Source organism: Sorex fumeus, unplaced genomic scaffold (genome assembly GCF_029834395.1).
Source record: "Sorex fumeus unplaced genomic scaffold, SorFum_2.1 ptg000006l, whole genome shotgun sequence".
NCBI lineage: Eukaryota > Metazoa > Chordata > Mammalia > Eulipotyphla > Soricidae > Sorex > Sorex fumeus.
Genome location: NW_026606063.1, coordinates 38473359 through 38489751, shown reverse-complemented (window position 1 = coordinate 38489751; position 16393 = coordinate 38473359). Strand labels below are relative to the sequence as shown.

General features: G+C 50.9%; 1 protein-coding gene across 2 annotated transcripts in view; it reads right to left on the bottom strand.

Annotated features, from left to right (window-relative positions):
• The window catches only part of SFXN5 (sideroflexin 5), a 125126-nt gene that overhangs the window by 76736 nt on the left and 31997 nt on the right, over positions 1 to 16393 (bottom strand). For both annotated transcript variants that reach the window (XM_056122519.1, XM_056122526.1), the window contains exons 4-6: positions 3473 to 3499; positions 2973 to 3027; positions 1730 to 1755 (exon numbers count right to left, since the gene is read on the bottom strand). In XM_056122519.1, the coding sequence (XP_055978494.1) occupies positions 1730 to 1755; positions 2973 to 3027; positions 3473 to 3499 (108 nt within the window). The remainder of the gene's footprint in view (positions 1 to 1729; positions 1756 to 2972; positions 3028 to 3472; positions 3500 to 16393) is intronic.

Below are 16393 nucleotides of genomic sequence, written 5' to 3'. Positions count from 1 at the left end.
TGTCCCTTATACAGGGGTTCAATTCCCAGCACCCCATATGGTCCCCTGAGCACTTCCAGGAGTGATCTCAGCTCAGTCGGGTGATTCCCCAACCCCCTGCCCTCTGCAAGAAACCAAAGCCAAACACACACACACACACACACACACACACACACACACACACCACCACCACCACCACCACCACCACCACAGCCAACAACAACACAAAAAGAATAAAACAAAAAGTATCTACTGAGGATTGCATTTGTCTAAAGTTCTTAACCAGGCATGAGAGCAAGCAAAGGGAGTCAGGGAGGTTGTTCCCTGCCTTCCCCACAAGAGAGTGAGTATGAGTGGCACTTGGGAGGTTCCCCCATGCTGATGACATCCTTGGTCCTGCTGAAAGTGATACTGACTTAGACTACTCATGTTATGGACGTAAGCAAGCTGCATGCCTATCATGAATTTACTTTTTTATACTTTTGCTTCACTCTAATATAAGTACAGAAAAGTAAACTTAGCTTTGTTTTTCCAAAATGGGACAAAAAGAAAGTGAATCCTGGAGTTTTCTACAGGTTGGGGTGCACGCATGTACCACATGGTCCCCTGATCCCTAGGTGTAGACCTGAGGTCTCAAGCACTGCTGTGGTGGCCCTGGTGGTGTCCAGCACTGCTGGGCCTCAGCCCTGAATGCCCGGCCCAGGTGGCTAAGAATCAAGGGCAGTGGGGCCCCATTTCTTACCCCACAAGTTGGAGCATAAAATAGCACTGTAGCACTGTCCTCCCGTTGTTCATCGATTTGCTCCAGCGGGCATCAGTAACATCTCCATTGTGAGACTTGTTGTTACTGTTTTTGGCATACCTAATATGCCACGGGGAGATTGCCAGGCTCTGCCGTGCAGGCAGGATACTCTTGGTAGCTTGCCAGGCTCTCCAAGAGGGATGGAGGAATCGACCCTGGGTGGGTGGCGTGCAAGGCAAATGCCCTACCCGCTGTCATATCGCTCCAGCCCTGGAGCATAAAATAGAACAAAAAATACTTACTCCTTCCTGAACTCATTTTCTTTTTCTGTTTGTTTGTTTTGGGGCCACACCCAGTGGTGCTCAGAGTTTACCCTGGCTCTGCACTCAGAGATCACTCCTGGTGGTACTAGGGGGACCCTATGTGGCTCCAGAAATTGAACCCAGGTCAGCTGCATGCAAGGCAAGAGCCCTGCTTCCTATACTATTTCTCTGGCCCCTCTGAACTAATTTTGAACCCTAGTTCTCAGAAGATGTTTTCATTTTTATGTTTTTTTTTCAGTGGGGGGACACCCAGCAGTGCTCAGGACTTACTCCTGGATGTGCTTAGGGATTATTCCTAGTGGTGCTAGGGGCCAGGGGGACCATATGGGATGCTGGGGATTAAACCCAGATGGCCATGTGTGAGGCAAACACCCTCTCCCCTGTGCTATCTTTTTGGCCCCAGTGTCTTTACTTTTTTGCCTTCTTGAGGTGTGGGGTGGAAACTTCCCAATCACCAGCATGTGCCACTGCCAGTGCTTAGGAGAATGCGCAGGATGAGGGTACTTGGAGGCTCCTTGGTGGGTGGACAGCAGACCTACTATGGAAATTAGTTTGACAACACACATCAAAGGAATTAAAAGAATTTTATCCTCAATCAAATTTCAATTATTTATCGACAAGGATATAAATTTAAACATTAAACACATTGTTTCAGAAAAGAATATTCCTGGAAGGAAATACTTACAATTGGTGTCCCAAACGGAATGTAACCTGTGAGAGGGCAGAGGACAGTCAGGTCTCACCGCCCACTCCATTCCCCACCAAAGGCCTCTTGACTGAGACCTTTGGAAGAACCTTCTGGACTTGCTCTTGCCAATGGCCGAGATAAAGTTGCTCAGAGCAGTGACATAGGAAGCAATATCCGGCCTCCAAAACTTTTCCCAACTCCGCCCTCCCAGACTTCACTCTCTGTCCCCCATTCAGACAGGTCTTACTTCCCTTGGATTCTGGAATCTGGAGAGCCCATTCCTGCAGGAAATGCTGCCCACTGCTGGCTGCCCCCCGCTCCAACTCTCTTGGTAGTCCTTTAACCACTCACCCTCCCTCCACCCTCCCCCCCCCCCAAACCCCCCCCCCCGCCGACACACACACACACTCACTGTCTTCCAAAGCCTTAAAATGGCTCATGCAACTCAACTTCATGATCTCTCTGGAAAGGAAATTTCCCACCCAGCTGAGGGCGGGTCCCTCTAAAATGGGAATTAGAAGCAGGACCCCTGAGGGACCCATTCCAGGAGCCTGGCAAAAGATTGTAAATCATGAAGTTACAAGAACAGAATAAGTGAACCAATTATTTCTTGGTCTGCTGTGTGACTTTGAATAAGTCACACACGCCCCAGGCGGGGAGGTGCACTGACTTCTCATGCTTTCTAAGCAGGTAAGATCAGTGAGACAGACTGTCCTTCTGGGGACTCTGGGTGGGGGCTTCCTGGACGTGGGCAGGGTCCCAGACCCTCCTCCCTGGTCCCCTGCCTGCCTCTTGCTCTCTTGGGTGTGCAGTTATGTGGATACAGTGCATAGCTGTGTTGCATATCCCATAGGAGAGAGAGCTCAGGGATTAAGTAGGACGCAGGGGGCAGGGAAGAGCAGATGCAGGGGTGGAAGGAGGAGTGCTGGCCATAGCAGGGGCCCCCTTCCTCGCCCCCGAACCTGCTGCTCAGTAAGGACACTGTAGCCGTGGAGCAGGGCGCCTGGCTCCCTGTGCAGCTCCTACTGTGTGCCAACTGCTCAGGCAGAGAGGTGGACAGGCACATTTTTTTCCCCAAAAAAAGGCCCGTAAGTGATTCCAGGGCTGGGCCAATCTTGTCGGGTTAAGCTGAGGTGGACAAGTCAGCGCTAACATGTCCATGTGTGTGACAAGTCCCTCAGGTGGACACCAATGTCCCTGACTGTGGCAGAGGCTGGACAGAACCAGAACCTGGGCTTACCTGACATTCGGAATGGCATGAAGATCTTCTCGTTGGTGTCGGGGTGTAGGATAGCCTGGCAAGAGTGGGAGCAAAGACGGGGTGAGGGCCAGGGAGAGGAGGAAAGGGGAGGGCAGGGGAGGGCAGGGGAGGGCAGAGGAACCACCCCAAGGACCCTCCCCTGAACAACCCTGTGTCTAGCCTGGATGGCTCAGGCCTTTGCCACCACTCAGGACAAAAGCAAACAGAAATGCATAGGAGAACAAGGCTGTGTCTGTTCCCCTTTGACCCCGTGCCTGGGAAGGAGGCATTTAACCAGGACTCAGTAGAAGCAGCAAAGGGGGCGGGCTCAGAGAAAGACCCAGGGAAAGGGGAGCCCAAGCATCAGTCTTCAGGAGGGCAGACCTAGGTGCTGGGGCAGTCAGGGGTGCACGGGAGGTGGGAGGCTGGTGGAAGGACAGGGCAGTGAGAGGCCCGGCAGTGCAGGGAGAGTGGAAGGAAAAGAATCCACACCGGATTACCTGCTTGATTTTCTGTGCACTCCAGAGCTGGAAGAGAGGGAGAAAGAGCCCGTATGAAAAGCAAGTTTTCAAAGTCACTTTCTTTCCCTTTTCTATCGGGGGTGTTGCTCTGGGGACCTGCAGTCCCGGGCATGACACCCAGGGCCTCGTGCATGGTTTGTGTGTGAGATACCGCTTCAGCTTCATCCCTGACCCTAGCAAAGCCACATTTTCTAACCAAGGATTCCAACTCCCGAGGACTCAAGAGAGAGTCACTGTCCTTATCATCCAAGCTTGTGACATCAGGGGACTCCCCAGAACAGAGGATCTCATAGATCTTTCATTGGTTGTTTGGGGGGCATACCCAGCTACGCTTAGGGATGCACCTGACTTCCTGTTTGTGTGCTGTTCCTGGCAGTGCTCAGGGACCTAACCCAGGTCCCAGGCTTTCTCCCTGGCCTCCACTCAGATCCCTCCAACCACGTCTACTCAATTGCTGCCACACACTTGAAAAGGGCTTGTGGCTTTTTTTTTTTTTGAGTTTCTAGAAGATTCTTTGGTTTGTTTGCTTGTTGGTTTGGGTGTCACACTTGGAAGTGCTCAGAGCTTACTTCTGGCTCTGCACTCAGGGTTCACGCCTAGTGGTGCTTGAAAGACTATTAGGATGCCAGGGGGTGAACCCAGGTCAGCTGCCTGCAAAACAAACACCCTATTTGCTACACTACCCATCTGCCCCCCAGCCCCACTCCAGTCTATTCTAAGATGCAACAGATAAGAACTCATGGTTTAAATAAAGACACTTGTTTTCCAGACCTCTTAGAGGCGATTGTTAACAGGGTTTTTCTTTTAAACGGCTACACAGACCACCCCGGGATTCTTGGATTGGCCACTGTAGGTCTGAGTTTCAATTCTGCAGTTTTGGCAGCTGTAGAGTGGAGATAATAACTGCGCCTCTAACACGATGCCACAGCTTTGTCACCTGGGGGCAGTAGTCACTGATTCACACAGAAGTGCCTGGAGCATTCTGGCCCCACAGCAAGAGCTTTCACTGGAGTAGACATTGCCATTATTCCCGCCGTTGCCAGGAAAAGCTACCAGGGAGAAGAGTTGCTTCCAAATGAGTGCTGTGGGTGTTCGCAGCATAGCAAGGGGGCTAGGCTTGAGCAAGAGGAACTGTCAGCTCCTTCAAATGCTAGGAATACTGTATTCCACTGAACCTAAGACATCATTTACCCAGAGATGCACAATTGCACGCTAAGAAATCCTCAACCTCATGCTAAGACCACCATTAATTAAAAGACTCATGCCATTTAAGGTTAAAATCTGATCAAAATAGACCTTTAAGAATTAAAAATCATGGTGATTGAAAAAGTACAGCGGAAACAAACCAAAGATCAGTGTATTTGAAATAGAGCAAAAAGAGGGTAAGGGGAAAGGCAGACAGAGGCAACAGTTAATAGTTAGGTTTTATGAAAGAGTTGTTTCTTTATGCCTCATTCACTGACAATGCTGCCATCTCAAGCATATGGGGCCGGAGCGATAGGACACCAGGGGGGATGCTGGCCTTGCACACAGCAGAAAAGGGTTTGATCCTGGCATCCCATATGGTCCCCCGAGCACTGCCAGGAGTAACTGCTGAGTACAAGGCCAGGAGTAACCCCTGAGCATCACTGGGTGTGGCAAAACAAATAAACAAACATAAAATGAACCTCAGAAGTCTCCTGGACTGGAAGAGTAGGTGTTAGTCATATAGTCACTATACTGAAGTTCACGTCTTAGCCAAATCCCTCAGACCATAATTCTTGTACTTTAAGTAGGGAGTCACTATTCTTCTTCTTACTGAGTCATTTCAGATACATTTGACCACATGCTCCTGTCTGAGGTTTCGAAGGCAGTGTTACCACGCATGACCCCTAACCAGATTTGCTCATCCCCTCACTGTTCATTTATCAGATTTAGAAAACAAGGTCTCTGTGTCCTCACTTTGGTCAATGTTTCATACCATTAACTTGATCTCAATAGCCCAGCAAGGAGAGGACTAGCATATCCCCCACTTTACAGAGGTGAGAAACTGAGACACAGAGGGGTTGGGTGACTTATTCAAAGTCACACAGCAGCACTGGGGTTGAACCTGAAGTCATTTGGCTGTGGAGCCCCCTTTGCTCTATCCCATGTGCCCATTTCCAAACTTCTATTCACACTGTTCTGTCCCTTTACGAAGGTGATAAATTCAGTGCATCTTTTCATTTCTGCGCAGAGAATAACCTTATTCTTCCTGATAGAAACCCTGAGTAAATATGCTATCAATGATTAGTAGGATAATTGTACCCTTTAAGTAGTGGGGACTTTTAAGCGATTGTGGTCAATTCTGTATGATATGATGTATTGTGATATATATCATATATCATATATGATGTATTGTGGTCAATTCTGTATGGTAAAGTTTTTGTGTGCAGTATTTTTAAATGATGATCCAATGGCATGGTGGTGGCTGGTTCTGGAGGTCTTCGTTTGCCAGAGCCCTGGTCGGGGCAGGGAGGGAAACTCAACCTGCTCCCCTCCAAGGAGCCCCAGCGAGGACAGCCAGGCACGGGGACAGGAGACTCGGTGCTGTTCTCTTCCGGGCTCTGGGTTTTATAGTCTCTGGGTCTTGGCCATTGGTGGGATTACACAGTGCTAGGGGGCCAGTTGGTGGGTGTGACCCCTGCCTACTGAAAAATGGAGGATTTGGGTGGAGGATGCTCAGCCCTGATCCAAGTAGGCTTGGAGATCTCAGCCCCGGGACCCGCATGCCTTTGTTCCTCTGCAGGTACCTTATTATCTTATTATCTCATTCTTACTTTGGACAAACTGGCAGGCTACTGAATGTAACTTGCCCACACGGCAGAGTCTGGCACACTCCCCGTGGTGTAACCAATATGCCAAATACCAGTAACAATGATGGGTCTCATTCTCCTAACCCTGAAAGAGGCTTGAATATGGTACTTTTTTAAAAAAAAAATCAGGGCTAGGATGAAGGAGACGTTACTGGGGCCTGCTCGAGGCAATCGACGAACAACAGGATGGTCGTGATCGTGATCCAATGGCATTAAGTACATCCCGGTGTTGTACAGCCAACATTATCTCCCACCTGCAGAATATTTCCCACCTTCCCCAAACGGCACCCTGCACCAGGAGACACTGCTCCCTGCCTGTCCCCACAACCCATGAGGCCTGGCCACTCGATCCCCCCAGGTTCTGTCCCTTTGAATCCGACCACTCTACATCTTCATACATCATACATGACTGTCTCATCCTCCACTATTACAGAGTTAATTTTTCTACCTAACCATAGTTATTATCATGGTCCCCTTAGCATGGAAAGAAAAAGAACAAATGTCTGCCGACATCTCAGGCAGAAGAAACCACGGTGGTTACTCTAGGGAAAGAAAGTGGGCAATTGGAGGGACAAGAAAAGGGATATTTGTCTTTGATTTTCTGCTTTTTTTTTTAATCTCTAGAATTCTGTGGGTTGTCTTTATGTTACCTGTTCAAAAATATTGGAGTTTTGGGGGCTGGAGTGATAGTACAGCAGATAGGGCGTTTGCCTTGCACGCGGTTGACCCCAGTTCAATCCTAGGCATCCCTTATGGTCCCCAAGCAGTGCCAGGAGTAACTCCTGAGTGCATAGTCAGGAGTAAGCCCAGAGCATCACTGGGTGTGACCCAAAAAAGCAACAAAAAAATGGGGATTTTTGTTGTTGTTGTTGTTGCAGTTTTGTTTGGGGGCCATACCTGGTGGTGGTCAGGGGTCATTCCTGGTAGGCTCAGGGGAGCATATGGAGTGCTGGGTTCAAACCCGGGTTGGTCATGTGCAAGGCAAGTGCCCTTTGCTCCAACTTTTTTCCAACCCCAAAAAATAATTGTTAAAGAAAACTGGAAGGGGTTCAGGAATGGCCCACTGGCTTAAAGCACCTGCCTCATAGGCACAAGGCTGCCCGCATGCTCCGAGTGTGGTCCCATTGCTGCCTACGTGCTCCGAGTGTGGTCCCAGCATCTCTTGTACCAGTGACCCAGGGCATCAAGACAAATCTCCAGCATTGCAATTAAGTGTGGGACTCCTGCTGAACACCACAACTGAAGATGTGCAAGTCCCATGGCCAGCATGTGACATCTGGGGTGCATCTATATGAACTCCACCATGAGCCTTAGGGAGCATGAGACCAGAATGTGCTGGAGCACTGCTCTCTGAGTGAGTGAGATCCCTGGCGAGCATGTGCACAAACAGTGCAACTAGGTTGGGGTGAGGTTAGCAGCTGCATGTGTGAACACTGCAGACAGGCATGTGCATGACCCCTGGGTCATTACAACAATGATGAAGGAAGACAAGGAGGGGGAGGGAATAATATTTCTCTTATTCCCTAGCAAAAGTTTCCTTTAAAGGAAAAGAGAGAGAGAGAAAGAAAGAAAGAAAGAAAGAAAGAAAGAAAGAAAGAAAGAAAGAAAGAGAGGGAGAGAAAGAAGGAAAGAGAAAAGGAAAGAGAAAGAGAGAGAAAGAAGGAAAGAGAGGAGAAAAGAGAAAAGAAAGAAAGAAAGAAAGAGAGAGAAGGAAGGAAAGAGAAAAGGAAAGAGAAAGAAAGAGAAAGAAGGAAAGAGAAAAGAAAAGAGAAAAAAAGAAAAAGAGAGAAAGAAAGGGAAAAGGAAGGAGAAAGAGAAAAAGAAAGAAAGAAAAAGAGAAGGAAAGAGAGAAAGAAAGAAGGAAAGGAAGAAAGAAAGAAAGAAAGAGAGAGAGAGAAAGAAAAGAAAAAGAGGGAAGGAAGAAAGAAGAAGGAAGGAAGGAAGGAAGGAAGGAAGGAAGGAAGGAAGGAAGATGAAAAGAAACCAGTAAAGAATAGAAATAGAATGCATGACTTTTTGTCATTGTCACAGCTCTTTGGGGTGGGGGGAATAGTTTTATTTTAGAAATATCAGAAAGGAGGAACTGGAAAGATGGTACAGTGGGTAAAGCATTTGCCTTGCATGTGGCTGACCCAGATTTGATCCCCAGCACCGCATAAGTTCCCCTAAGCCCCACCAGGAATGATCCCTGAGCATAAAACAGGAATAAGACCTGAGCAGACCTGGTGTGGAGTCCCCAATAAAACAAACCAAAAAAAAAAGAAATATGAGAGAGGAGAAAGAAACGAGGAGAGAGGGGGAGCTGTGAAAAGTGAGCTAGGCTGCAGCAACTCCAGAAGGTGTGTCCTTAGAGCCTCTAAGTCCCTTACTGACTCCATGGCATAGGCCACTCTCTGGCTCTCCAGCAAGCCCAGGTCCCCTTCTTCCACAGCATGAAAACAACACGGGCAGGGGGCTGGCCGACAGTGCAACATCTCCAACCTCCTCTCTACTCAGCTTAATCTCTGTTGACTGGGTCCTGAGGTGTGGACTCGGCTACAGAGAGGGTGGAGAATGATAGAAGGCACCGGGGTCTCTGCATGACCCGGGGCACACCAAGACCCTGAAATTCCCTGGGTAAGGACTAGCTCTCTCTTATTTGAGCTGGCACATTTGAGGATCATTCTGTCCCCAAATGTATCATATAACCCATGCCTTCCAAGGGCGAGAAGGAGGAACAAAGCTGAGTGAGCCTCTTTTTCTGCGGCATCTGGTCATGCTCCAGTCTCAGGAGGTTGGGAAGGGTGGTGGGAGGGACGATTCCACTTCAAATTCTTAGTCATGACCTGATTTCCATGGGGCTCGTGACATCCCCAGAGATGGCAATGACAGTTAGGGTGCAAGATTTGGACCTGAGGCCGGGCACTGACTTACCTGTTCTTCTCATACAAGTCACCTCCCGCCTTAGACTTAGAAGACTTTAAGATTTTGCCAGACAAAAGGAATTAGGAGGTGGGGGCCAGTCTCCCCTTCCTGGGGAGGTCAGGTCCAGCTCGTCAGAACTTGAAGGTTCCAGCTAACTCCTTGGGTCTGTGCTTTTCGTTGGGATGTGTTGGCCCATGAGTCAGGGATGCAGGGTGAGCAAGCAGGATGTAGGAATGGCAGCAGGTACATCCCACGAGCTGCCTGCTCATCTGAAGTTTCATGAGTGAGTCGTGCAAATACATTATAGGCAAGGGCCATCCTGGGCTGTGAAAGAGTCTGAAGGGCCGAAAGAGATGGAGGAAATAGTCCATCCACAGGGGGAATCCAGAGGGCCCTTGCTTCTTATCTGCCCACAGTGCAGACCCCCTGTAAACCAGAATCTCATGTGGGACCATTTGATGTCTTTTTTTTTTTTTTTTTTTTTTTTGCTTTTTGGGTCATACCCGGCAATGGACAGGGGTTAGTCCTGGATCATGCATCAGGAATTACTCCTGGCGGTGCTCGGGGGACCATATGGGATGCTGGGAATCGAACCCAGGTAGGCCACATGCAAGGCAAACGTCCTACCCATTGTGCTATTTCTCCAGCCCCCAACTGTCTTTGGGGTTGAGCACACCTCTCTCCATTCCACTGGCTGAATGTAAAAACGTACCGTCCCAGCCTCTGGGAACTCACTGGCTGCAGTCGTAAGCCAGTGTGGAGAGGAGACTTTGGCCCTTGCTTGATTTCTCACCCCGGGAATAAGAACAGAGGTGGGAGAAGGGGGGGGGGGGGAAATGAATGGAGGAGTCTAGGTGAGAGGTGGCAGTGATGTGGCGGTGGCTTGATTTCAGATGTCACCGGCATCTCAGTTGGCCACTCCATGGAGAATCCAAGAAACAGGGTGGAAGAGGACCCCCAAGAACAGAGCAGAGAACAGAGTTGAGATCTGCCTGAGAATAGAGCAGGGATCAGGGAGCCCCGTCTCCCAGCACCCAGACCCCAGCCGGAGGTGTGTGCGCCCAGGCCCTGCCCCCCCATCTGGCTGGCTCCCCTTCCCCTCTGCTTCCCTCCAAGCTGCTTCTCCAAACCTCCCAAGACAGCAAAGACAGAGCCACCCAGCCTATTTAAAACAACCTCCAGAAGGTAATTAAACAGAGCCTGAAGGGGAACCTTCTGTAAGGCAGAGGATTGCCTCCACAAAACAAAACCCAGAAAACCTTCCAAATTTATCAATTGGGCCAAGCCCATTATTCCTCACCATTAATTGCGTTGCCATGGATACTCCCAGGTAATAAGTACATCTGCAAGTCTAGGTGGGGTGAGGGTAGCCCCCAGTTCTACAGACACACAAAAGAGCCTTCGCCCACTTCCATAGCACCTCCCACAGCCTCAGCCCCCTGCTCCCTGCATGCTGCCTTCCCCTGTAAAGTGGCAGGCCTGGGGGCTCAGCCCTGCGGGAACTCCAGGCCTCTCCCTGGCCAGCCACCCCCGACAAGGAGATGGGGGCAACTAATTTCCTCCTTTTTTTCCCATTTTTTATAATGTTATTTCTTGAATCACCGTGAGAGCAGTTACTAAGCTTTTGGGTTTAAGTCTCAGTCCTACAATGAAACACCCATCCCTTCACCAGTGCCCATTCTCCACCACCAAAAATCCCAGTAATACCCCCATCCTGCACCTTCCCCCTACCTGTGGGGCAGATGATTTCCACATTACTCTCTCTCTACTTTGATCACATTCAATATTTTGACACCAGACTCACCATTATTATTTGGGATTTTACCCCAATACTCAGATCTGCTGAAAAGGCAACAGTAGACAATTCGTTTTCTATTGCTGGTTAGGAATAACATATGATGTCGCGCGGCTGCAGTAGTGGCCGCGTGATTTTGAAATTCCAAAATTTTAACACTTAAATCTGTAGGGATTTCTGCCAAAACCTGCTGGGTTCCAAGATTTGTTTCTGAGTCTCTGGGATCATGGCCGTTAAGCAGTTCAATCAGGAATCAGAGAGGCCATGCCAATTATATAACTGAGCCCGAGGTGGTTTGTGGGTGTGTCTCCCACATAACTAACTTTTGGCTGTTTACTTTCTTGGTAAACTTTGCCCCAAGTTTTTGGGGTCTGGCCAAAGGCACAGCAGCAATTTTGGGGTAACTGAAAGTCTGATGGTGCCTTCAGGCTGCTGATGCACTCGCCTCACAGGTACATATTGACCTGCTGGCAGCACCATACCCTCACTAACTTCCTCTTTTCCAGTCTCCAATTTCTTGTTTATAATATGGAGAGATGCCGAGTTACTGGAAGATTACAGAAAACACCGATCACCAACAAAAATGCATCGAGTACCTATGACATGCTGAATGCTTACTGTTTCAGACACGAAGAATACAGGTCCTTTGAAGGGCTACAAACAAATGGGGACATACAATCAGTCATAGACTTAAGAAGTGTGTTATCTGATACAATAGACAAATGTTTTATTCTGCAAGTCAAAGAGAGTAGACTGGGAGGGAGATGCGGAGGTTAGAGCGGTAAGTAAGGAGGACACATTGGAGGAAATACCTGAAGGGAGGCTTGCAGATAGATATCCATTAGGAGAAGCCAGAAGAATGCATGCAAAGGCCCTGTGGCAGGACTGGGCCTGTCCTGCAAGTTTATGAAACAGCAAGGAGACCAGAGTGACTCAAATGAACTGCACGAAGGGGAGTGGCAGACAGCAGAGGGGAATAGGGGATTCCTCTGGGACTCTGAGTGGGAAGGGAGGTGGGGAGCTCTAGTTTCTGCTAGAATCGTGGTTTATCAAAGGGGGCTGGTGGCTGCAACCAGAGGGCATTTGGCAATGTCTTATTGTCCTGATTCAGAAAGGGGGTGCAGTAGGCAGCAGTCAGGGATGCTGCCAAACCGCCTAGAGTGCACCCATAGCAAAGAATCATCCAGCTGAAAACACCAGCTATCCAGCTAAAATTATCCAGCTAAAACACCGTGGCCAAGGAACCTGGAGCTGAGACTCTCATTATGGTGCGTGATCTCACCGTGGGCTCTGACCGCTGTGCTGGGACCAGACCCAGGGGCGCTGGTAGACCAGTGAGACTACCCCCTGAGAGCCCACCCAGAGATGCCTAACGCCAGATGCCGGCAAGTACTTCAGCTGACAGAGCAGGAGACCCTGGGATAGGCTCCCACAAGTTGAGCATTGCTCAGAGCCCCAGAAGTGTGCAGCATGGGGTCCGAGGAAGGTGTGGGGGCAGTCAGTCAAGCCTTCCCTCTGCCACTTCTGACAAACCCACTGATGCCCATTAAGACTTGGGGTGCAGGTATTTTTAACTCTGCTCTTTTCACTTGACCCCATTTCCTTGCTGCCAGCAGAGGGCCCTGGTGGAACCCTCTTCCCCCGCACCTGCCTCGTGTCCCTGGCAGTCTGCAGATGGCATCCATCCCGCCTGCGGCCTCACAGAGGGGGCAGAGGAAGGGCAGAGAGCTGGCTGCCAGGCTCTGGGGAACAGGGAACAAGGGCAAGGCCCCCTGCACCATGACGCTGGAGAAGGTTCCCCTAGATCTGGGCACTTTGTTCCGGGCTGCCCAGTGTCCATGCTGGATTCCTTAACAACGCTGACCCGCCCCGACCCCCATCCCAGCTCCCAAGGCAAGCCGACCACCACACACCCATGCCATCTCCTTGCTCAGGGACATCTAGTGACTTACTCCACACAACACATCTGAGGCCACCCCGCCGGTTTTATTTTCATCACCTGGTCTGTGACTTCCCCATTTTCTCCAAACTACACTCTGACCCGTCTCCCTACCCCTCCTGCTTCCCTGCTCCCCTGTGCTTCACTCCATGAAGCCTTTCTTATCTCATCACTGTTTTCGAAATTCTCTTCCCATGACCCTCCTAGATGACCACTGGACTAGAGCCGTTACCGACTGGATTCCACAGGACGTCAAAAGAACGCCTGGCCACCCACCTATGAGATGGTTGGACTTCTTCATCAAGACCCTGAACGAACGGTTTGATAATCTTCGTGTTCCTGGAGCAAGCAGACACCATTGGGCTACACTAGCACGTGACAGGGATGAATGGAGAAATTACTGGCACCTGCTCTAGCAAATCGATGAGCAACGGGATGACAAGTGATACAAGTGACCCTCCTATGTCCACTCCATGCAGCTGCACCACCAGCTAGGCCTCTGTCCACCATCACTCTGGGCTGTTCTCTCACGGGTGCTGGACAGGGCCCAGAGCAGAGCTGACGTCTCTGGTACCCACTCACCTCCGCTCCTCTTCAGTACCAGGGTGCTCAGCAAATGCCCATGGCCTGGACTGAGGTTACCACTCGTGTGTGTGTGTGTGTGTGTGTGTGTGTGTGTGTGTTAAGGCATGGGGGGGCACTGTGTGGCCTTCACCAATGCCAGACTCCTCTAACCACTTCCTGCACCCCACCATTCACTTGTGCTTATATCCATAACCCCTCTCACTGTCACCAGCAAGTGAAAGAGAGGCACGGGACCTCAGGAGCAATGCAAAGGCCCTGTGGCAGGACTGGGCCTGTCCTGCAAGTTTATGAAACAGCAAGGAGACCAGAGTGACTGAAATGAACTGCACGAAGGGGAGTGGCAGACACGAGCAGAGGGGAATAGGGGATTCCTCTGGGACTCTGAGTGGGAAAGGAGGTGAGGAGCTCTAGTTTCTGCTAGAATCGTGGTTTATCAAAGAGCAGAGGGGAATAGGGGATTCCTCTGGGACTCTGAGTGGGAAAGGAGGTGAGGAGCTCTAGTTTCTGCTAGAATCGTGGTTTATCAAAGGGGGCTGGTGGCTGCAACCAGAGGGCATTTGGCAATGTCTTATTGTCCTGATTCAGGAAGGGGGTGCAGCTGGTCCCCAGTAGGCAGCAGCCAGGGATGCCGCCAAACTGCCTAGAGTGCACCCATAGCAAAGAATTATCTAGCTGAAAATACCAGCTATGTTGTGGCCACCCTTCCCCACACACACACTGGCTGTGTGTCCTTTGGGAAATATCAGCCCTCTCTGGGCTTCAGTTTTCTTTCCTATAAAATGGAGTTAATATAGGTACCTACCATTAGGGCCTCTGAGATCACTAATGGAAGGAAAGTGTGCACAGTGCTAGAACTTGGAATGCGCTTGGGCATGTAGCGGATAGTAGCTGATTAACACGAGGGGCCTCATCTGTCTCCATCCACATTCTAGCAAAGCCCCGGCTCTGAGCAAGGCACATGCAGCAGGTCACGTCCACAACAGGCCACATCCCCAGCAGACCACATCCACAACAGGCCACGTCCAGAGATGTCTTCAGCCTCCTGGGCCTCTGGTTTGCTATCCTCAAGGCTTTGCTGCTCAGATGCTGGCCACACTCCTGCGGGCACACTAGATTCCAAGCACATCCTTTCTAGCTGCCGTGCCCCAGGGGGAAATTGTACTGGTTTCTCTCTTACCCTCAGGGCTGACTGGGTCACCTGTCTCTACTGGTCAGGCACCCAGGAACCTGCAGACCAGGACACAGCCCTCGGGTATGAGCAAACTAGTGACCTTGCAGGAACCCTTTGAGCAATGTGGTCTCCGAGGGTGGGAGGGATAACAAACAGGCTCACAGGCTGCTGCTGGGACCGGCGACCGGAAACGGGATACAGCCACAGGCATCAACCTCCATTTGTGCAACAGGCAATGAAAAGACCCAGAGCCCCTGTGCAACTCAACTGCTGTCCACACTGCACAGGACCCCCAGGGCTCTGCAGCTGGCCGCCCTGGCCAGGGGCAGGGGCTGTCCTGGATTCGGGGTCACTGAGGCATCCCAGCACCTGGTCTGTCATCACCACCTGCAGTGTGTGCGTGCGCGCACGCGTGTGTGTGTGTGTGTGTGTGTGTGCATGTGTAGAGGCTGAGGGTCATGGAGGGGGCATGCATGGGGGAGCACAGGAGGGCGCAGGAAGGGAAACCAAGGGAGGATCTGTTTCCTGGGGGGGGGTCCAAGTGCAGGCACAGCCTTGGAGTACTGTGCTCCCCAGTCAGCCCCCAGGCTGGATACCACTGAGCGCTAGGGCCCCCCACCTCTGCCCTCTCAGCTCCCTAAGCCACAGGGAGGCTTTCAGGCAGCAAAGCATTGGAGGCCCAGAAAACAGGTGGGCAGGGGAGCAGCAGGGAGGCACGTGGCCTCACGCTCAATCTCTGGAGGCTCAAGGAGTCCCAAGCATCCCACCCTGGTCCAAGACGGGAGGATGGTACAGAGGTGGTCACAACACAAGAAAGGTTCAGAGTTGCCCAGCTCATGAGAACTCCTTGGGTCTAGAGGGGCTTCTTGGCCTGGCTGGGGCACCGAGGGCCTCCCAAAAGTCAAGGGGATAAGGAGGTGATGTTGGGATCAGCAGACATCCAGAGGGACTATGCCAATTGGCTATGCCAAATTTGGGACTAGTTCCAAATTGGCTTACTCCAAGGTCAGCCCAAGAGCATGGATCTGGGATGCTAAGGACCTGGGATGCTGCGTCTCTGCTCAGGGGCCCCTTCCCCTCAAGCACAGTCACCTGTCACTTCCCCCAGAGAGCACTGCTTCCACCCGGCCTTCTGCCCCCTCAGTCTCAGTGCAGGTCTCTCACACGGCTGCTGCTTCCCATTCTCCTGGGGTCACATCACTCACCTACATTCCCAGGGTCCATAAGGTCAGACACTCACCCGGCTCTGTCCTTGCTCTCTCCCCCTTGCTGCAAACAGCCAAACCAGTCCATAAGCACACCATAAATTCACATGAAAGTGTAGCTGGATCAGGCAGGACTGACGGCTAAGCCACCGGCCCTCAGGATACCCACACATGCCTGGTGTGCTGTATCAGCCGAAAGAGACCCAGCATGGGCTCTGCACCTCTCCCCCCCCCCCTCCCCCCAAGTCACAAGCAGCCGCAGAGGCACAGGCAGAAGCGAAAAGGAGACCAGGTCCAAGAAGGGAAAGCAACCTGGTTTGGGGGTATAGAATGAGTAGAGATTTGGTACAAATACAACCAAATACAACATAAAGGACAGCCCCCTGCAGAGAGCATATGTATAAGGATACCAGCAGAGCTCAGGACTGGGCAGGACTGGGAACAAAGGAAGAAAAAAACTACTTGCC